Below are 23,769 nucleotides of genomic sequence, written 5' to 3' on the forward strand. Positions count from 1 at the left end.
CCTTGTTATTGAATTTAATGAATATATACAATTGTGGGTATAAATACATTGTGCTAACATTTCACCGAAAACAGGTACGATGATATGTTCTATAGGTGAATTGTGAGCAATATCTAACGCAGGTTCAGTTTTGATTTATAATAAACTCATTTGCTACGTTGAATCATTATAAAAAGTAAGTATGCCAAGTATTCTTATGTGCTTTTACCGTTTTAACGCCTTTTAATTTATGTGTTATGTCGACTGGTTAACACTAATATACGTAGTGTTTCTGGATTCTGCACATACCGAAAGTTAAATAAAAGGTGCAGGAAGAATGAAGTTAAATTCGATGCCTTTTTTACGATCCATTATAAAATATCTTTACCTTACATTTATTAAAGCTGGCAAAAGAAATCAAACTGTTGTACATCAGAAGAAAGCAACAACAAAACTGATCGTTAGGGTATTTTTAAGGCCGGGTTTTCAGGAAAAAGAATATACTTCTTTTACTGTCTGATATAGTTCCAAGACTGTAAAATGCAATTTTCGTCTTTTTTGATAGAACAGTAAAAAAATAAAAAAAATATTTCGCTGGAATGAACTTTTGAATTGTTAGAAAACCACGGAGGCGACGATCTAATTCAGTGCAGTCTTGAATTATTGAATTACACTTATCATATGGAATTGCGCCAACTCAAATGTAATATCAATTTTGTGCATGATTTACATTATGAGTGAATTTGCAGTACACGTTACCACATTTCAATGGTTGTCTTACGAACTTAGTAAATTGGTAAATATCATGAAATCACTTCGTTTTCATTTCAAATAAATAGTATTTTTAAAACTAATACATTTTCTGTTTAACTCATGAGCAGGTAGGCAATATACTAACAAGTCAAAGTGTATTATCGTTTTGGGAAGTTTGTGTTACACCATTTGTGGTAACTCATATCAGCGGATGTAAACAAACTCAGTATAATCTTTTCTTAAATTTTATACCCATATCTAGAAATGCACAAGCATACCGGTGAAGTAATTTCTTATATGACTATCTTGTGCTATATAATCGCTAGTGTTAGTGTCAGCAGTCCATTGCACAATGACCTTCTGGTGTTTTACCACGTGGGCAACAGTCTGTGCCACACGGCAAGGAAACGACTCGGAATTTGATGCATTGGCTGACGCGTAAGTTGTGTTCCCTACCTTAATGTCAAAATATAAATTATCACGACTGATAAAACACATCTGTGCACTAAATGAGTATATTCCATCTACGGGCGCCGTGAACTCTCCGATAGAATTACTGTAAGCTTCTCCATCGTTCATTACGATGCGAGTAAATACGATAGTCTGGCCTGCAATAGGACCAAAGTCGTTCACCCAGAAAGCATTGAAAGCAATGTCTGGATCTAGAAAAAAAGAATATAATTACGCACGTGTACAAGAAGTGTTTGTTTAATAGAATAATGCTTTGTCATTTTTACTTCGTTTATATTCTTACGATTTTTGGCCGTAACAAATCAAAGAGCATAGTATTCTTCATGTATAACGGGACATCCAAACTGGATATGGCAAGATTCGAACCCGGGTCGCTGGGGGTGCTAGTTTCATGCTCTAACAACTGAGCCAAAAAGTCAACTCTCTGACCCAGGTTTTAGAGATTGGCTTTAAACGTGCAGGCTATGCGTAAACGACCGTAACAATATGGTAAGCATCCAAATTCAGCTACACTACACGCGAGACGTTTTCAAAATTGATAAAATTTAAATGCAAAAGATTTTGATCTCACTGAACTATTTATTATTTATATTTTATTTTAAATTTTCAAATGATATTACATATGCCGGATGTGCGGGACGTATATGCAAAATAAGTATATCGTGTTTTGCCAGTCACTATTCAAAGTTGGAGAACAGATGCGTTCCACTAGTTTGTTTCATTCGTCTACGTCGTGTATCTGTATTTGAACAATCTACACATTCTTACAAAAAGTCATACACAATTACATGGTTTCGGATTGAGGAGGAAGAGTTCTTAGAACATGACTTCCTATTTACGGTGTTCCGTTTGGGCCATCGAGAATTTTATTCCTGCTCCTCATACCTTGAAAGTGGAAATCACGAAACTACGATGACCAAAGTTGAAACCACGATGGCAAAAACATAAAACTACGATTGTGGTGACAGTTGAAATAAGGCATTTTTATATTCGTGGTTAAGACTTCCGCCTTCGAACTTCCGACTTCATCATCGTAGTTTCGACTTCCACCATCGTAGTTTCGACTTAAAGTTATATCATAGTGGTATCGACTTTCACCATCGTGCTTTCAATTTCTAATAGTTAATGTCAAACCACGACGATGAAAGCCGAAGCTGCGATGTTGAAAGTCGGAACTACGACAACGAAAGTCGAAAGTCCAAAGCACATCGTAGTTTCATGATTTCGACTTTTTCCTTCATAGTAACAAGTTTTCGACTTTTTTTTATCGTGTTTTCGACTTTCATCATCGTAGTATTGTGGTTTCGACATTCGAGAATCGGGGTTCAGAAATAAAAATGTCGATCGTGAATCGGAACACTGTACCTATTGGACATTATCCTTGGCTAAACTTTGTAGAGAATATTGTGAGAAATGGGCATATGGTTCTTATTATAAAGTGTTCCTAGAAGTAAATCTTAATATCAACTGGACGAAATTCTAACTATACACAACGTAATAATGTACTTACCCCTGACACAGGCATATTGCATCCAAGCATAAGATGAAAACAGAGCAGTCTTCAGGCTGCGTGCCCATCCTGCGCACGACGATTTTCCTACGCAGTTCTCCAAAACTGCTGAGAAGTCATTCGTATTGAACGGGGTGAAGATATCACTAGAATTATAGGTGCAACAAGCTGCGACCTTGTCCGTCTCCTTGCAATTGCTTATGCCATATTGACAGTCCGGTGTCCTGTTTTTTGCACCGTACATAAGTTTTCCAAGTACTATGATTGTCTCGCCCGTACACTGCATTTGGTATCGACAACAGTCGTCGTCCGAACCGTAACATGCCGTCACATTGTTCCAAACATGTCCATTGTCTATGTCTACGTCAAAAAGATAAGATTTTTTTTAATTTTTTTTTTATTTTTGTCTTCGAGAATTTTGAATTAATATTTTTCACCTGACTAAGTGTGTGTGTTACTATTTCTTATTGCTGACTTAAAGTCTAATTAAATAAATTATAAGAACAGAGAAAAAAGTAATCAAATAAAATTAAGTTATTCTTACTATGAGTACGAATATCAGGTTGCAAACAAAATGAGGTATTATATAAAAGATATTTAGTCGGCATCTCTCCATAAACCTATAACATGATCTTTATATACAAATAATGAAATGGATTCAGAATTTCTACTTTCGTACGTGTTACTTTGCGTCTGATAGCCTATTACTTAATAGTAAACATGAAATATTTCATTCTGCGCGTTCTGAAGTCACACCCTGGTTGGCTTATTGAAAAGTTCTCTACTTATTGTAAAAAGGTAAAATATGAATTGAGTCGATTCCTTAGATGTTGAGGAATATAATAAAATCTCTATGCAACTGAATTTGTTGAACCTAGTACTTTTTTCCGGCATAAGGCAAATTGTAATTTTCAGATACATGTACTGACCCAAAAAACAAGTAAACCGTAGCGTCAAGCTTCCTAAATACAAAGTTTCTTAGCAATACATTGTTACTAACTGAAGTTATTGTATAGAAATTGATTTCTATTTTTGGTAACCTTGACCTCGACTCTAGTACTCTGGAAACATATGTACCTTTGTCTTCAAGAAAGCTATATATGTACTAAGCTTGGTCGCAATATCCCGTAGAAAAATGGGACAATGCCACTTGCAGAGAAATACTCTATTCGCAGGACTATATTTTTCAAAGACAGTTTACAATCTTGTATTTTTTTTTATTCAAACACTCTTAACCCTGTTTTAGGTATGGCGCGGGACGGACAGAAAAACACTTAATTTGTACTTAGGACCTTAACTGTCGTTTTCATCTGACTATCCTGCTGAAGCTTACAGTGCCGTATTATCCTGTCTTAATTAACATATCTATCATGTTTTATTGAAATAGACTAAACCATGTATTAGTATAATAAATCAAATGGCCATGAATCTTGCCATACAGGGCAACATTTCTCTGTGTCCATAGACATTTCTGCAATGTTAAAAAAGTTTTTTAATCCTTCAGAACTGTCTGCAAAAAGACTCCGGAAGGACAGAAAATTTGACTTACATAATGATATGTACTACATGTAATTACAAATGGTCATCAGTCTTGTCTTCCTCTGGCAATCTGATTAAATTTGACAGGACCTTATTTTCCTATATCAGTTGAGATTTATTCTGACTGTGTGTAATTGAAACTCCATTAATTAGATATGATTGATGACTCCGGCTGGAAGAATATATTGGATGGAAACACTACAGAATTAAATGTACAAAGGGCCATGCATCTTGTATGACTTAGGCAATCTTACAGAAAGTGGCACTTCTTTATATCAATTAATGTTTCTCCTTTATTTTATTTTAATATTTCAAATAATGATACTTCGGACGTACGGTTGGACTGACTAGAAAAAATACGTTCGGACAACGCTTTAAATATATATATCCTCCTTCGGCGGAGGATGATAAACATCATGCATGATGGTATTACTTACAACAAACTTCACTGCCACATCCGGAGATTTGGCTTGTATCGCCTTCACAGCTTTTTCCTAATGGTGATGGACGGGGATGCGTACACGTTCGTGATCGGGTCTTTGTTCCACCACTACAGGTGACTGTGCAGCTGCTCCATGCTCCCCAGCTTGACCAGCCACCATCTGAAACGAGAATTATAGCGATACTTTACTGATAGTGTTTTGAATTCTCACAGATAAGGACTGTACTTACGTGGCATTTTATGAAAGTCTGTGTCATCACAGAAATAAACAAATATGAATGAACGGCTTTATTCTGAAAATATACATGCATATGTCTATGAAGGAGTTTGCCTTCCCGTTTCTTTATACTTTTCAAGAGAATGATATCCTTTGTGTTTAATGACATGTCTGTAGATACTCAAGTTTTTAAACGAAATACAGAAATTAGAGTAAATAACGAGGAAAATTATTTTCATTCAGAAATGTTTGCTATCAAATGTTACCGTACGGAGGTAAAAATGTCTTATGTTTTCCTCAAAACGATATTACATTTTACTAATAGAAATGTTAGAGGTTGTCCACATAACCAGGAGAACCTTACACGCTTTGGAACCTAGCCGGTACAAATGTATTTGTTATTCGTGCCTACGTCGTTTTAAAATGAGTATAACTATTTCGTACTCGGTAAAAGCAAATTAAAGTCTTTGTAAACACGTTAAAAACCTATATGGTATTAAGGCCGTAAATCCCGACTATCAGTGGACTTGCATGCAACAGATGTACATGTTGTACTTGACTCTATCGTATTTCTGTGTTTCAGACGCGTTACAGCGTCGTTGGTGAATGTTGAAATATGATGAATTACGATACTGCAATCGCTAAATGAAATTTCTGATGAACAGAAAAGACAGTAACAATGTATCAAGAACATCAAACCATTTTAGGAGTATATAGAATGCTAATCTGTCATTGAAGTTACATGTAATGTTTTAAAATTGGTAAACATTTGGTCTCCTGTGTTTCCACGCTAATATGGTGTTACGTTTCAAAGTAACACAATTTGACCTTTGGTTACGAATTAATGATAAGGTGATACAAAATTACCACAGATTGTATGTTTCCTCGTATGTTGTTGTTTGAGAAAGCAGATAAAAGGAAAAATAAATAAATGTCTTAACTTTAGGTTCTTCGTGAAACACATTGAATTAGCGGCTTCAGAATAGCAAAAGCAAGGTCTACTGAAACGACTCCAAACAAGACCTGTCTCTCAAACTATTAAAAGTGCACTTTGCCGGGCCAGATAACATCACATTTGCACTCTGCGTATTAATGAAGGTTCCATATACGCCGCGGTATGAATACACTAAACTTAATGTCGGTACCTGTAACATGTGCAAATGTCGAGATTAGCTCAATGCGGGGCTAGAGTGTGGACGGTATCTTGCATTTCCACCACGGTCCATGAAAGGGCTCGATCAACCAAGCCTGCAACATTTTCATTCATGTCGTGTAGGGCACCCTGTGGTTTTCAACTTGTTTTCTATTTAAAGAGACAGTGTGCTGCTTGTTTTCTTTACCAACATATTAAGTTAAACTTCAACTAGTTTTAAAAAAATCAACTATTTGTCTTTAATCAAACGTTATGTTGCTTGGAGAATATTACACTGTCATCTTATCTTATATCTTATGACAAAACCGGCAGCTTTATGTAAGAAACATTGAAAAGTATTAAATAGAAACAAAAATGTGTTTTATTACTTTTGTTATTCAAAATTGCCTTGCTACATGTACTTATAAAACTATTGCATCTATTTCAATTTACACTGAAGCAATATCCACTTATCAAAAGGCAATATCGTAGACCTACTGATGGAAAAATATGTACATGCGTGCTTTTTAGCTTTAGATTTAGAAGTAATATAAATTGCCACTATTAATCTATTTTAGAATAATTAATTACAGTGGCAAGCGACCGTTTATACATACTGAAATGTTTGAAATGTTTTAAATTTATGTTTTTTGAATTTTTCACCAGTTGCAAAATCTCTATGTAACGGCGGGCAGTTAACCTAACCAGTGTTCCTGGATTCTGTACCCGTACAAACCCGTTCTAAGCAAGTAACTGCCAGCTTCCCCACATGAATCAGAGGTGGAGGACGAATGAATGCAGACACAATGTCTATTATCAAATCGTTACGAATAAAATACGCCTTGTCCGGTGATTGAAATCATGACCTCGCAATTCATAAATTTGTGCTCTCCCTATTGAGCTAAGCGGGCGGGTTCATAGTGCTTTGATGACATCTTTTCTAACTTTATTTTACTTTTAAATGAAAGACGTTACTTAACTCCCTGTCATTTGACTTTGGTCGTTCTACTATAGATCACTAAAATTTAAAATCTTCATTTTGATCATATATGCTGATGCGATTTAAAATCTAACAAAATAAATAAATTGCTCTCTATGTATATACACGTACTCGTACAAGGACCTGGGAAACACAAGCGGACATCCATAGTGTCACCATAACAATGGTCTCCAAACCTGTCTGGTACAGGGTTGGAACAGGTGCGATGGCGTTTCTGTATTCCAATATCACAAGTGGTTGAACACGCTTCCCAGTCCATCCATTCTGTCCATCCTCCGTGAACTTTAATAAACGAAACTAAAAATCAGTTGAAACCTTTATATTCTTAAATCATGGGAATATGTGAACGAAACGTTTGTACATTACATACATGTATGTAATGCATGTTATGACTTATTAAAAAAGTAGTTATGAAAAAAATGCATCACGTCACGACAGAAATAATCTTATTCTATGCAATAAATTAATTATGAAGTAGACTTAAGTATGCAAAGGTTTACACATATATCATATGACTGAATTTGTGATATATCTTTATCAGTCCTATGACTGATGACAGAGACAAGTTATTAATATAAGAATTAAACCAGGAGCCAGTAACGTCTATTATGCAACCCATTCCTTAGACAATTTTTCATAGGTACCAAATTGTCTGGTGGGTCCAACCGTGTGAAAATAAAAATTGTTCACATAAAAAAAAAGAACTCAAATAAACTTAAACTAATGTCACTCTTTTCACGGCAAGCGTTCAGTTTGGAACTGACTAGTACTATATAGAGAGAAATTCCACCATATCTTAGTCAGTTTTGGTGATTAACTGATCAAAATAGCACATGAATGTAGCTTAGACATAGGGCTTTCTTTGGCAGTGTGTTATGCTAATAAAGAACACTGTTCGTACAGTCATTTTATAATATTCTTAATAATATTCAGGAATATGTGAAAAAAGTTTATTAACATTTAAATACTGTAGGTAAAAGGCTAGTGTCTCAACTATTTTTATTGCTTTATTCCCAAAACTGACCATGATATAATGGATTATCCTCTATATAATTTCCATGTAAAAAATAGCGGTGGCCATGGAAACAGTGAAATCATACAAACTTTGTAACTCAAAAGAGTTTTACAAAATAATGCCATGTCAAAATCTTTTTTACATATTTGGTCCTGTCAAACAATTCGGCTGCTATGAAAATTTGTTTACGTGCGGGATGCATGGTATATATTTCACTCGTCCTCGGCCTTAACGTCCTTAATACCTTTACAATATCACATTGTATACCGCGCACTAACCTGGACATAATTCTCGGTGGCACACTTTTGTTTCCATTTTGTTTCCAGTGCAGTTTAAGCCACCGTACGCCGGCGCCGGATTAGTGCACGTCCGTCGGCGAGACTGCGTGCCGTTTTCACATGTCACATCACAGCCTGACCAAACAGACCAATCTGCCCATTCCCCATCAACTTAAATTTGAAATATATAAACTGTTTGCACACAAGTGACTAATATCTCCAATAAAGTAGTCAGATGTAGCGACATACGGAAGTGTCCTGTTATCATATGCGAAAAATGGAAGTGGAGACATCCAGTTAGAAGGTAAAAGCTCTAAATGACTCACTATTGACTAATTAGAGCTAGCTAATAACATCTGAACCTATGCTACTTTCAGGATACCCCATGTATTGTCCAGTAAAGAGTCGCTGTAGTCGGGATTAATTTGCATACAATATCATTACCTGATTGCTGATATATACCAGCTTGCAATTAAAAGTACGTAACAATTTATATTGGGACAAATAAGTGGTAGAAAAAGAATGTTGTACAAATTTGTACCTGCTCCATGCATTTTTTTTCTCGAGCTTAACAACACATATCAATCCAAGGTCTAAATGCAATTTACCTAAAATGTTCAAATATGGGCTATAACAATTAAATAAAAATTTGCTTACCAAGTGAACATAGCCCGCAGAACTTTGGGCATATTGTTTTCGCATGAGGAATATCCAGACAGATATTCGCTATAGTGTTCATAAATGCACAGTCGACTTTTTCGTTATCAACACAAGTCGTTGCTGGAACAAATGAGAGACGGTCCGTACGAGGATAATACAGGCATTGATTAAGTTTACGGGAGACAAAGTAGGACCTATTAATATAGTTCAGAAAGATACTTTTTAAAGTACGCTTATATCTTTTTATATTGGTCAAAGATGAGATCCACAATTGCCAAAGAGCTGTCCTATCGGGCAAAATAATCTTCTTTCTTAACAGAAGAGCTTTTAAGCGCAGTTATTTCCATTATTGAATTGTTTATCTTATTTAACTGACCCAATGAAATAAGAAAATCTAAACAAAGAATTAACTAATTTAATAGTGAATTTTAATATTAATTTCATGTATTTATCGTAAAATACAAACAGAATTTCTTTACACTTTGTGTACTGACTGAGAAACAAGTTTAAAACGGAAATCTGTATGAAAAATGAAGCACCGTTACCTATACTTTTAATACATATTTTCTGTTTTAAACTTGTTAAAAATATGACACATTTTCATACATTCACATGCAGTAATATCGAAACAAAACAACATACGTTTGAAATGTTCGCAGAGGTGTTTATTACAATTATCAGTACTGCAGCACTCATGGCATGTCTGAGATTCACGTTTATTTACATCCCTCCCAACTATACCGGGTGGATTGTTTGGAAGAGCGCCACATTTCTACAATAATAAAAGAAATTTCAGTAAGTTTCTAGTTCTTTCAACTTTCGTGAGTCATATGTTAGGCTATGTTTAAATTTCACATCTTATCACGGTAGGAAATGTATTCATGTTCTTCAAAACATATTTTTTGTTTAGAGATTATTTTGATCATGTGATTCCCCACAGTAAATTAATTTACACTAAATAAATTTAATTTAATTTCGCTTTAATTAAGCTTAATTGAACAACTGAACCACTTTTGAGCCTGCTTCCTGGAAAACCAGTACTGATGTTATAAAAGAGGGCTTGGTCGTGAGCCCAGTGGGTCATTCCCGCGACTTAAACGTTTGAATGGCTGACACCTGAGCCACTAGACCACAGATCCCTGTTATATCAAAAAAGAAATAAAAAGCAGCAGTGAGTCATTCTTTAATCATTTTATGGTAGCAAAAGTCATTATCATCTAAACTTGTAAATCAATACCTGATTTTCTATGCAGCCTAGACTGAACTGTCCCGATGAACCCGTATCTAGGTAACACGACTGTAAAACATATGAAAAAGTTACTTAATATCAGATCATTTCTAACTATATAGTGATATCAGTGATCAGTTTTAGTTTCTTTATTACTCTAAGATCATACAAAAGTCTCCTATAAAATACAGAATTTTCTACCCTTCTAACGTTTTCCAGTATAGCTATTTTGAATTCCGGAAGATTTGCTTTAACAAACCGTAATTCAACTTATTTGCTTTACGTGGTGCACGTTTTTCTCTCTGAATGTGTAACCATAGTCTTGTAAACAATGTTGTTATATTTTCTGGTTCTTTGGGATCATGGAGAACACTAAATTTTACTATAATAGAATTAAGCTGGTGCTGGGGACGTTAACGGTGTTGACTATTTCATTACTTCTCACGAATAGACTCAATCAGACCGAGTCTGCTATTACGTAGCTTGGTTGCTTTCATACTTTCAAAATCATTAAACAATTTGAAACGCATTTTCGTGATATTGTAAATGTTTTATATTTGCAACAAATGATAATGCTTTTATATATTTACTTTGACATGTCTAGACAAAACTGCATATGAATTTGGCTGACTGGACATCAAAGCAGTTTTTCGAATTTGGTTTAAACAATTCGAAGATACGTCCTTTCAAAGCGTAGAGCGCAGCCAAGCAAGTAAACGTTCGACACTATTTTACTGCGTCTGTCCATGAGAGGTAGTGTAAAGTGCTACATCTGATACCGGCCTTTAACAATATTTTCTGTACATACCTGGCCGTCACTACATTGTGATTTACTGGTACAGTTGTCAATACTATCTGTGTTGGCACAGTCGTAACACTCCAAAGATTCTGTAAATATAAAACACTGTTATCATAATTAACAGGACTGTCCTTTTAAAGCTACCTGAGTGTATAGCTAAACAAGTATCACTTGTAATGTTGTTTCAAAGCTGCCTTAGAATAAATACCTTCATCATTATTACTTTTACTGTTTATTTACTATAACTTTTAAAGCTACCTTAGAATACATTCAACATTATCACTTGTAAAAGTCGAGTAAAATCGTGTAAAATTCTTTAGAAAATGGTCAAAGCACAAAGCTTGGTAAACAACTACTTACCTTTCGAAGCTCCATGAGAATACCGCAATAACTATAACGTGCCCTTTTACAAGTAACTATAGTTTACCGAAATCATTATTATAGTATTTTCCTTTTAAAGCCATGTGAGAATACCGTAATCATTATAATTGTACTTTCCTCTCGAAGCTACATGAGAATACCGTAATCATTATTACTAATACTGCCCATACCAATATTTTCCTTCAAAGCTGCCTGAGAATACCATAATCAGGCTTTTGTATCGCATCAGTAGTCTGTACATTTTATAAATATTATAATTCCATTCGCACGTATCTTTGAAAATATTTTATGTATGGATATAGGAGAACATTTTTAAAATTGTTAAAAATGATACAGGACTTACCTACACAATATATATTGACCGAACAAAGAACATTGATTGTAAAAACTGGAACAAGAAAACAAACCACATATGAATAAAACATTATAAAGTCTAGACAAAACAAAAATATCCAACGGCCGAAATTCAAACATAAAGTATTCATATTAAATTCGCACGAACTTTTCAGAATTTAGGAAAACGTGGCAGTTTAGCACAAATTTTAAACCCTTTCATTTAGTATGTACGCCTCTCTAGATCATGACGTCATTTTTGTTAAAACGACTGTCGAAACACTGAAAATGACAGAGCTAAATAAGCAATATAGGACGTGTTTAGATTTCTTTTATATCGAAAAAACTGAATGATTGTAAGAAGCGTTGGTTTATTGTGACCAGTTAATGAACCATTTTGTACCAGCATCTATCTATTCTCTGCAACTAACTTTAATAACTTCCCCATATTAATAACGTATGGCAGACTTAATAATTTCCGACGAAATGACCTTGGTAATAATCGCCTCAACCGTATATCAAACTTGAACTCTAGACAACGCGCTCCGTAATCATTTGCTTCATCTACTGTACTAATCAGCTTGGAGCAGCGGTATTGAATCTAATTTCCATTGTCAGATTTTACATAGGATATGGATGTCATCAATATATGTAGCTTATGTGCAATGTTAAATTAAATTTGGCCACAGGATTATGTCGCTGAAATTATCAAATGCAATTATCGTTGAAAATACCAAAATTAATTTTCAAGTTGTTGTTGCAAACTTGGCTAATTATCGGCGCCGAGAAAGAGAACGACCGCATTCGATCAGCTAGATTATATTTAAGACATTTCATAAATGAATTGATATAACAGACCTGAGCTACACTTAATTCACACATACTTAGTCACGCAAAATAACTCACTAGACATTTACGAAATCCTAAGTAATTCCGCAGGACTTCTTACTTCCCGTGGGTTAACATTTTTCAAACACATTTACACATTAATGTCAGGTCGACCTGCTACATATGCCAAAAATGTGCCATGAAATAGTGCTCTGCTATCTCTTCTACTTACTTAGATAAAGACAATACGAACTGGTACAAATGCGTGTTTAACTCATTCTGATTTCGCCCCGTGAAAGTATTCCGTAGGCGTATAACCTCTTCGTGTTGTTTTGATGTGTTAGAACAGGGTGCTCTTAAAGACCAACCAAAACCGGCTACCTATTCTTTTTATGCCCTCACCAAATTAAAGTGTAGATGTTAAACACATAGTCTTGGACTAATATATGCAACTATCAATTTTAACTAGATACAGTCATTTCTTGTACTTCTAAAATATTTTCATGCAAATCATGTAAAATTACCGTCATGGAAATATAAGAGTATACAGTTTTCTGTGGCTGGTCTATAAGTAATTGACAAAAATAAAAAAAAAGAGTGTATAATTATCTTTATATAATTTGGGTTATTTTATATTACATTCATTTAACTTACTATACGTCTCTGAAGCCACGCCGAAAGATGTTTTCAACATACGATTTATTATATCTGATTAATATAGTATTTGTTTTCACTGATGGTACTTCATCACTACAGTAAACCTCGCTTATAAGGAACAGCTTGGGACCTCTAAAAATTGTTCCTTATAACCGAGGTTCCTTATATCCGTATAGCGAACTAATGCCTTGTAGCCGAGGTTTGTATAACGAACTCTATTTGACTGACGTTTGAAAAGGGCTCTGGGTCGACCATGAATCTTTATGTGAGAAAGTTGGGAGTCTAGTACCGGTCCATTCCTAGAGAGATAGTAAGGTAAACTGACAGTATGTATATGACTGAAATAGTGTTGAAACACGGCGTTTAAACCTAAACTAAGCCAAAATGTACGTCGGTAAGAATGATTTGTGTTTATTTTTGTCGGCTTTTTCTATCTTCTTTTTAGAGAGCACTACATTATGATTATAAGATATGTTGCAGCCCTTACCTTGCTAGACAGCATGTTATGTGAATAGGCGTCAATACTAATATTAAATAAATGCTCAAAAAATTAATACAAAAATGTTAAGTTAGACTACCAATTAAAATTTAAAACTAGGGTGTTTATGACATACAGTGCATTACGACTAGACAACGGTGCCATACATACGGACTAAAGTGTAAATTATACCTATAGTTTTGCTATTTTAGCACTTTCTATAATTTTTACAATTGAAAATTTGGTAAACTGGACTGTTTGCCATTGTTAATCACGCGTAATTAACACATTTATCTAGGATAGTATGATTTGACCCTGTCCGCGACTGATTTTCGTTCACTATTGTTAACATGAAATACCTAATACATGTAGCTCTCAAACATAATCTCGAGTAAATATAAGTTAATGATGATATTATTTTCTTTTTATCATATCCGTTAAATAACAAACTAAAGATCATAAAAATGAAATAATATGTGTTTATTCATGTGCATAAAAGCGCATGAAAGTGCCAACGTTACTCTGACGTCATCAGCGATTCTCCTGTTTATTTCCAGTTTTCAATAATTTTTATTCTTTATGTCTGTTCGCCATAACCGAGGGGTTTTCCATTGAATTTTGTACTTTGGGACTAGAAAAAGTGTTCCTTATAACCGAGTGTTCCTTATAACCGGGTTCCCTATAACCGAGGATTTTTACATTGAATAAAAGAGGAATGAGATCGGGGAATTGAAAACTGTTCCTTATTATAATCGAGTGTTCCTTATATCCGAGTTCCTTATAAGTGAGGTTTACTGTAGATAGAAAATGGGTTTGAATTAGATGTAGATATTTTTTTACGCAAATAAGAGAATTATAATCATTAAATAATATAGAAGTACTACATATTTTAAACAAGCCCACTTGAAAAGATCGCAAGCCTAGTAGTTCAGCCACTGCAGATCAATCTTCCATTAAATTTCTTAGCATGTTCATTTTTATGTTAAAAGGACCATTGCCTTTTTGACTGGTTTCTAAAGAAACACATAAAAGACATCGCAGCTTGTCAGTTTGGTGAGTGGATGACTATGTCTTCATTCATAAATTAAAACCACCAAAATGCCCTACATACGCAATACATATGGTAGCTGATAAGGCGATTGGCCAACGTTTTGCTGTTTGACCACGAAAGAAAATTGACCTGTGAGATACGAAATGGTCTTCCTGCTATAAGAGTGAATCTTTAATTCAAAATGATAAGAATTTAGACATAGCCATGTTTTGATTCTTTTTATTTGACATTTTTGCGTTTAAAACTTTTATGTTGTTTGTCATTATAGGCAATCGTCATCATAAATAAACGCCCATTATATATGACTCCGTTTTATGAAAAAAAATACTGCTTAATAGAAAACAACAATAACAAAAAACACGAAAAATAAAAGGAATCTCATTTCATGTATTTTATGTTAGCATGATTCAGAAATCTGCATTTCAAATGTGAAGGCGGCATGCAATGATTAATCTGATCGTTCTAGCAACAGCACCCATGCATGCAAATGCGACTTTCGTTTGCAAGTTTAGCCTGTGTAATTTCATTTTCTTTACTTCCAAAAGCTGAAGGTCATATGAGCTCATTTTCTGTGGTGTTTTAATACTAAGATACTGTTCTCGACCTCCTAACTAGAACAAAATGCAACATTATACCCAATACTTCCGGGAAAGCTGATGTTTTCTGTGTTCAACTTGTCAAATCTCACGTATGCCTGGCGAGAAGGTATAAAAATGTACTGGTCGTGCTAAGGATATAGATGATTACGTCTATAGACATACCTGTCAGTACTTTTGGTGCATTTCAATGACGGAGACTGCTAATTTTGAAATATCTAGAAAATCTGGACAAAAGTACCAGCTCTTGCACAACGGTAGCTTGGACTTTTAAAGATTTTTAGCTGTAAAAGCCGAGGTCACAGCTCTTTGACGTTCTATTTTTAGAACGTTCATAATGACAACCCTCTTATCAGCTTTTTTAGTAATTTAATTATTTTTTCAAAAAATTTAAATAGATATCGATGTTTTCGGCTTTTTATTATGAATTCGAATTGTTATATCGGAAGAAACGAAATATAAAACATGTTCGGTGTGTTACCTTTAACAGTATCAGGCACGAAAAGAAATGACGATTTAATGATAACCGCAAAATTATGACCAATATCGTGACCGTAGTTTAAAATTAAGGACAATGTGTCTACCGTTTGAATAGGTCATTGCAGTGTAAAGCTGTCCTAAATTTACAACTAACACTGGATATATCCATAAATCTCAGGCACGTAATTGAAAAGCATTCATAAAACTAAAGCAATATGGCAATTATGAAAACAGCACTGTTGCCCAGCAATGGAAAAATTATAACGTAACCTCCGTGTTCTCTAGCGTAGGTTCACATGGACTTCATATTGTGGGTTACTGGCTCTTTTTTTCTTAGGTGTTTCAATATATCATGCGATGGGTTTAGGGTTTTAAAGTGAATTAACATATTTGAGAAAGATTTGTTTTTTTTCTCTGGTAAAGTAAAAACTGGTTTAGCAGCTACTTGTATAATACAGACTCTGGCTGTAGCAGTCAGTCAGCTGACTTCCAAAACTGAGATTTATTTCGACCTTCAACTTATATTAAGTATATTAAGTAGTCGCCGGCTTTAAGCAGTCAAATTGTGTTACTCTTTCTATGATGGCGTGTTCATAAGAAAGTAAAGTGTAAATTTAATCGAAATAAACTCTTTTTTTTTTCACAATTAAAGTGGAGAGATATTTTCAGGCTTTTAAAAATACGTGTTTACATCTAGTATTAATTTTCGAGGCGTTTTCATCTTTAGATATTTTATTTTTGTAAACGTTCGCTGCTGTGCAACGGGGATAGACAAAAATGTGTATAAGCATTTTATGAACGCCTCTTGAATTATTGTTAATAATTGTAAATAAGAAGTTTCTTGTTCCGCTCCATGGACAGTTTTCTGGTATTTCAGAATGAAAATATTTATTTTATTTACGGAAAGTCTTATCTAAGCAGTGTTGATCATATTACAGAAACTCTTATCTAGGCGGGGTAAAATAAAAAGAATTAAATGCATCGTCGACATCAAATACGACTTGTTTATTGTTACCGATTAAAGATATTCGATGCACATCTTTTTCTTTCACAATTCAATTTAAGATGTAGAAACTGAATTTTATCTTCATTTTTATTTGTTAATCCGTGTTTGTAGAGCTACATTCACAATCTGTTGTCATATATAACAGTATTTCGTTAAAAAAGTCAGTAGTTAAATGATTTATTTATATTGTGCAGGGCTTTACATTAATGTACTATTTCAAACATTGCGCAGTCATGGTGCTACTTTAATTTTAATATAGACAGTATAAATTGGTAATATTTTAAAATATTATTTGGGTCATCTATATTTTTAAGCAAACATATATTATCGTCACCTCCGTATAAATACGTTATAAAGTCATAACTTTTTTTAACTTAAAAGGATAAAACAGATAAAAGGAAATACCAATAAAATAAATTTAAGTTTGAATTTTACTATATAAACATTATATGTCAACACTGTATTTAAAGTCTGCAATTTTGATTAAACATTAAATCTCTTACTGGGATTTAAATTTCTTTATTCTTATGCCAAGTGCAAAATAAGTAACTTCTTTCAAAGTGTTTATTTGCCTTTTGGAATAGTATGAAAATGCATGTGCTATCCAATATCCCGATTTGGGCCAATTTTCTATATGAATGGATGCATTATCAATTATGTCCTGTTTTTTTTTTAATTGTTTTTTTTTTTAAATTCTGAAAGTAACTCAGGTTTCTCTTTTCACTCAATCTGCCATTCTGTAACTACATCCGAACGTGCGAGTGGCATCTTCCAAACTTTTACCGTACAGCATGCAGTAGAAACATAATGTCCAAACGTATCCATTGTTCGCCGGCACATTTATTTTAGTACATGTAGCAGCTGAATCACTGCGAGTATTTTCGACCAGGCAAATCGAGCATACGCCGTAGTATCATTTACTTTTGAACATGTTACTAGGGACCTGAGAAGTGCTGTACATTTATATAATAACTTTTCATGACAAGACGCAATAAAATCCAAGTTGTTATTAGTTCGCTTAGTTTGTGTTTTGTACTTCCTAAATGATCTTGGTCGGGACCTCCGTGGCCGAATGGTTTAGGTCGCTAAATTCGAACCACTTAATCCTCACCGATGTGGGTTCAAGCATTAATTAGGGCATAGAATTATGCATGTAAGAAAGTCATCCAGCTGGCTTACGGAAGGTCGGTGGTTTTACTTATCCCCGCCCGTGATACAATAATGTCCCGAGCGCTCCTGCGGTCTTCCTCCACTTGAAAAGCTGGAACGCCGCCACAAGACCTGGAATTGTGCCCCATCAAAAAATAAAATTGAAATAATTGATTTTCTTATAGATGTTATTTTTTATTATAACAGTATTAAGTGCTTAAAACTTAATAAAATACTTCATTTAACATATACATTGCGACTGATAAATGGACATTATTAACCTATTATATTAGAGACTATTGACTATTATCTTTCTAAACATACATGTAAGCAAGAATTCATAATACAATATATGATCACATTTCGATACTTTAAATCTTTTAAGGATTCCATAGTTTTATGGCATTTCTGCGCACACTTTCTATAAAACTGACTGAATAACATTTGACACATACAGACGATTATTTAGGATCTTGAATGAAATAACATTTTTGATAAGTTTTATCAGTAATCAAATGTTGATACTGGTTTATGTTGTATTGACAAGTATCATGCCTGACAGGTATCTTGCTTTTTTGTGGTTGTGTTTTCACATCGCATTTTAGTACAAAGATAGTGTTGTTAATAATGTAAGATAATTGACTTAGTACTGATAAGACAATATTACCTTTCAGATGATTTAGTATTCAATTATAGAAAGAATTAAGAATTTTTAAAACTTTCTTTTAACTTCTAACAGACATATATGTAATCAGTTTGGCCAGGTTCGCGCCATTATCCGTCCGAACAGGTGTATTCTAGCGGTCTTAACATAAAATTTAGCCTGGTGACCCATACATTTTTAGCCATTTTTATGCTCACAATACAATTATCTATACACAAGAAAAACAGGAAAAAATTCTATGAAAGAGTTTTTTCAAAATTTAAAAAAATACTCTCAACTATGTGTATTTTTCATTGAAAAAAGTTCACAAAAGTAGATATGAAACAATTTTTCTTTTCATTTGTACCCATATTTGTATGGATAGAGTATTACAAATATGACTATGATATCAAATAAGTATATAATAAAATATGTAAAAAGAAAAAAACCGTATTGTGCTGTCTTGATGTATATTTTGGTTGGTATTTATAAAAAAGCAGGAAATTATGAAAATGTTGAAAAATCGCTGGCAGTTTCAGCAACAGTGGGTGTGTTCAAAACAATTTTTCACAACAAGCCTGGTGACATATTGTTTTTTATTTGTTCATTGTTTTCAGCACAAATTTTCCTATCATATAATGTGAATATAAAAAGATTCTATGAAAGGAAAAAAAACTATAGAAATTCTCTTTAAAGGACAAAAAAAAAAACCAAATCGTTTTAAAGGAGAAAAAAACAACAAATAAAAACAAAAAACGTTACGAACTTTTATTGTTGTTTGTACAGATCAAGTTAAATAGTATTATAATTTCAACATATATCTAGTTTTAAAATGTGTAACGTTTATAATACTAGAATTATAATGCCATGTTTGAATGGATTGAAATTTCCGTTCAATACTGGTAAAGTTCAAAGTTAAAGCTTTTCTGTTTATTAACCGTGTTCAAAATATTGGTATATGAACTTCAAATGACATGTAGAATTGCTGCTGTATGACATCGGCTGTAATAGAAAATAAGTGTAAACAGATGTTAGTTTTGAAATCTTGATAGTCTCAGACAAAATTAAACAATCATGCATTTTAGATTTAATTTCGAAATATGTCCATTCGTCTGAAGTCGCAAACTGAGTTGTAGGTTACTTAAAGTCGGTCTCCCATTGACCTGTAAATGGGTTAATGTATGCAAATGATGTCGTAAAATGATCTCTTATCATTACAATATTAAATCATGAGCGAGATGTCGTTTGCATAAGTTTCTATAATAAATGAATCTGCCAAGTATCTGTTTCAAACGATTTGTCTGTTCTGTTTGCCAGGTATGTATTTGCTTTGTTCTTTAGGCTTTTCTTAAATAAATTTACATTCTTATGGAGCTAGGGTTGAACTGACTCTTTACAACTGTTTAAATACTTTAACAGTTTCCATAAATATTTATCCTCGAAAGACGTTCATCGATCCGATAACCCTAAATCCTCGCACCTCCCCTCTCTCTAAAATATCGGGAGCGCGTAGCTTTGCTCCAATATTGAGACATTTGACTCAATTTTCATTCTCGGTAACACGTTGTTCCCCGATTTTTTAATACAGTAATAGGTGTCCAAGATTTCCTCCAAACGTATGACGTGTTTTTCGATTATTCCTCCTCCTGTTGTTACAGTAATAAATTCGGAAGCATCACAGCCAAACAATATAATACCGATTTGCTCCCTTAGTAAGGTGGGATCTTCGGGTTTCTCCTGCTTTAAGTCCGACAGATGCCTATATACAGTTAAATCTATCTATAAAAACCAACCTTTGGAGAGCCAAAATGTGGTCTATATTGGGAGGTGGTCTTTATTCACAGGGTAAAATACACTGTAATTGTTAAAATGGGAAACAAAACATGCGGTCTTTAGAGCCAGGTGGTTTCTGTTCAGAGGTGGTCTTTAACACAGGTTTGACTGTTCTAGCCTATATAATGGTCTATGATTTCTTTGAACGTTTGTCAAGCTGGAGTTATATTAATGATGTTGATAATGACTATTGTTAGATCATAGGAATATATTTAGGAACTTATTAACTGGACATTTTTTATAGTCTACAAATTTATTGGTTTTCCTTAACAACGCAGCCGTTATATAGTGTATCGTACATCCAATAAAAAAATCTCCGAAATGGTGCTTGGTCGTCTACTTACTTATCGAATGATGATAAACAAGTGTGCAAAGTTTCAAAGCTGTGACTCTTAAAGGTTTTGGAAAAAAGTGGCCCAAAACAACAACAACAAAAAGTAACCACGAAAATCAAATTTTCTAATTACAGAAAGGGCCATAATTCTCAGAAAATATTTATCAAAGTTATTGTTCTTGGCCGACTTAATCACCTTATGATGATAAAAAAGTTTCAAAGCAATTGTTGTTAAAGTTTTTCAGGAAACCTTTTAAGGTGAACTAAACATATATTTTAACCAACGCCGACGCGACCGAACAATTTACGACAATAAGTCGTAGATACTGCATTTTTACACAACTTTTAAAATTTCATCATGTCCGCCTGGAAAAAAATATCTTGTACGCCAAAGTATGAGATAAAAGTCCGACTGGATTTTCAAAAAATTCGGGCGGGTACCGTATATCCAATCGGATTTTGGGAAAATCCGGGCGGACAAAGTTTTTTGATTGAGTTTTTGTACATAAATAATTTTGAAATATTACAAAACTCAGTCATTTATTGATCCATGGTTCCCAAACTGCCATTCAAATCAAAATAGAAGTTCCCAAGTCAAATAGAAAAGGTAGTTTGCCAAAATCCTGGTTTTGCAAAGATATGCTGGTGGCTATTTACATGTGTTTTTGAAAAATCAGACGAGCTACAAATGTCATACGACTGTCCTTAAAAAAGGTTATCTCGATAAAATTGAATTTGTAGGGTTTAAATTTTCAAAGAATTTTGAAAACGTCTGATACATGTAATATATATAAAAGTAAAAGTAAAGTGTTTGTTCATGACAGTGTCACCCCTACTGAAAGGGCAAGCCAAGTTGGCTTATGACACACCTACATAAATTGAACAGCATTAATTCCCGATTCCTATCTTTTAATGCCAGGCACCAGGCAGGTATGCAATCGGTAACCATTATTTAACTACCTGGTGGCTCACCAACCGGTCTCTCTTCAGTAAAAAGTCCCGCCTCTGACAGGGCTCGCGCCTCCGACCTCCAAATTGTAGGACAGGTGCCTTAAGATTAATCCACCGCAGCTCGGTTTATAAGAATAGGACTCTTATTCAATATAACAATCAGCGCTTTGTGTAAGGATATTTGGCCTAGATGTGGTTCTTCAGTATTTAATGAGTACTATCCGTATGATCATGTTTGGTTCTGGTAATCTACTTGGATCATGGACATGGTAAAGATGCTATTATAAAGCCTTTTGTTCGAGTCCCCTGCGTAGCGCGTTACTTCACGTTTTATAACTGTACCCGCTTAACTGTGTAGGGGCCAACAGAAATGTCTTTCAATCTTAGGAAATTGCTGGGTAGGTGTCTAAACCTGCTATATACGTATTATGCTGGTCCTTTATGTGGTGTTGGGCTTTGATACTAGTAGCAATTTAATCATCTATCTCTTGAAATGCCTAAACATATTTTGGAAATAACAGCGGATATCTTTGACACTGACCGGGCAGATTCGTACCAGGATTACTCTTATTCTTCAAGGTACGGACCTTTATGAGTCAACAATGTGCATTTGTATCATTTATGTCTAGTGAAGTTCTAAAACAAAATCCAACACAACCCTTTTGTCACAAATAAATAAGCACATTTTCACAATAGAGTTCGTTCCGTCCACTGGTACTTAATTTGGATAACAATATATAAGATATTTAATTTTAAACTCCATAGTCCTGTCGAGTATACATACATTGGAATAACATCAGTTAAAATAATTATTTGATGCGTTGCTTATTTTTAAAATAATAAAAAAGTAATGTTCTCGATTTTCTGGGACAACCCTCGTAAATTTTAATATAAATGATGTTTGTTTGTTTGAGGTTTAACGCCGTTTTTCAACAGTATTCCAGTCATGTAACGGCGGGCAGTTAACCTAACAAGTGTTCCTGGATTCTGTACCAGTACAAACCTGCTCTCTGCAAGTAACTGCCAACTTCCCCACATGAATCAGAGGTGGAGGACTAATGATTTCAGACACAGTGTCGTTCATCAAATAGTCACAGAAAACATACGCCCCGCCCGAGGATCAAACTCGCGACCCCGCGATCCGTAGACCGATGTTCTACCTACAGAGCTAAGCGGGCGGGCTAAATAATATAAATGAATATAAATGAATATGTATTTACGTGTATATATGTTTTAATGGAAATGCGTTGTCCTTTTGTAGGTTGTTGAACAGACTAACCGAATTCCTGGTACTGTAAAGTTTATATATTGTTACTCTAAAGATAAAGCTATCTTTTTAGATGTTAAGGAGGTAGGTTAGCTTAATATTTGTATGTGCGCATGCCCAACCGGAAGCTAACCTGACGATTTACGAGGACGTTTACGACACACTAAATGTGTTTGTACATCCATTCTTCAGAAAAAAATCATGAACCTGACTCCGATCTGATGCATAATATTTTAATAATGCAGAAATAATGAATAAATTGCCACAGAAACGCTTCAAAACATTGGTGCTTTAAAATGACGCCAATGACGTCATTACGTTACGTGTAATAAAATGTTGGTTTTTTTTCCTTTAAAAAAACTCACTGTTTACAATAAATAAAGTTTAAATTATCATGCATTTTCCTATTCTGTACTAAGATTAATGTTTAGAACAGAAAACAGTGTTTCAGTTTATTTTTCATTTTTTGCCCAATGAAGATTTAATACTCCATTACTTATTGAGAAATATACATATAAGTTGGAAAGCTTGTTTCACAATCAAGCCTCTCAAAAAATCAGTATAATTAAATAACTTAACCTGACTAAATAATCTAGAGTTAAGGAGTTAGTGTCAATCTACTCCACATTGCCATTTCTGTGCAGTGCAGGTCATGCATACTAACAACATACACTATAAATCAGACTGTCATTGTATAACATAGATTCCACTTTAATATTAGGTTTGGATGTTTCTTCAAGATATATTAATAATTTTGAG

The 23,769-nt window shown here is 34.1% G+C and overlaps 1 protein-coding gene across 1 annotated transcript; it reads right to left on the bottom strand.

The window, feature by feature from the left end:
* Window positions 1-26: 26 nt before the first annotated feature.
* LOC128550561 (A disintegrin and metalloproteinase with thrombospondin motifs adt-1-like) lies at window positions 27-23,195 on the bottom strand. Its single transcript, XM_053529806.1, has 11 exons — window positions 23,144-23,195; window positions 11,748-11,792; window positions 11,033-11,112; window positions 10,234-10,293; window positions 9,639-9,768; window positions 8,994-9,116; window positions 8,337-8,507; window positions 7,155-7,325; window positions 4,690-4,854; window positions 2,714-3,073; window positions 27-1,394 (listed from the first exon to the last, which is right to left on the bottom strand). Exons 1-11 carry the CDS (start codon window positions 23,193-23,195, stop codon window positions 991-993), a joined length of 1,761 nt encoding a protein of 586 aa, XP_053385781.1. The 3' UTR covers window positions 27-990.
* Between the last annotated feature and the right edge of the window lie 574 nt (window positions 23,196-23,769).

The sequence above is a fragment of the Mercenaria mercenaria genome, chromosome 18 (genome assembly GCF_021730395.1).
Source record: "Mercenaria mercenaria strain notata chromosome 18, MADL_Memer_1, whole genome shotgun sequence".
Taxonomy (NCBI): domain Eukaryota; kingdom Metazoa; phylum Mollusca; class Bivalvia; order Venerida; family Veneridae; genus Mercenaria; species Mercenaria mercenaria.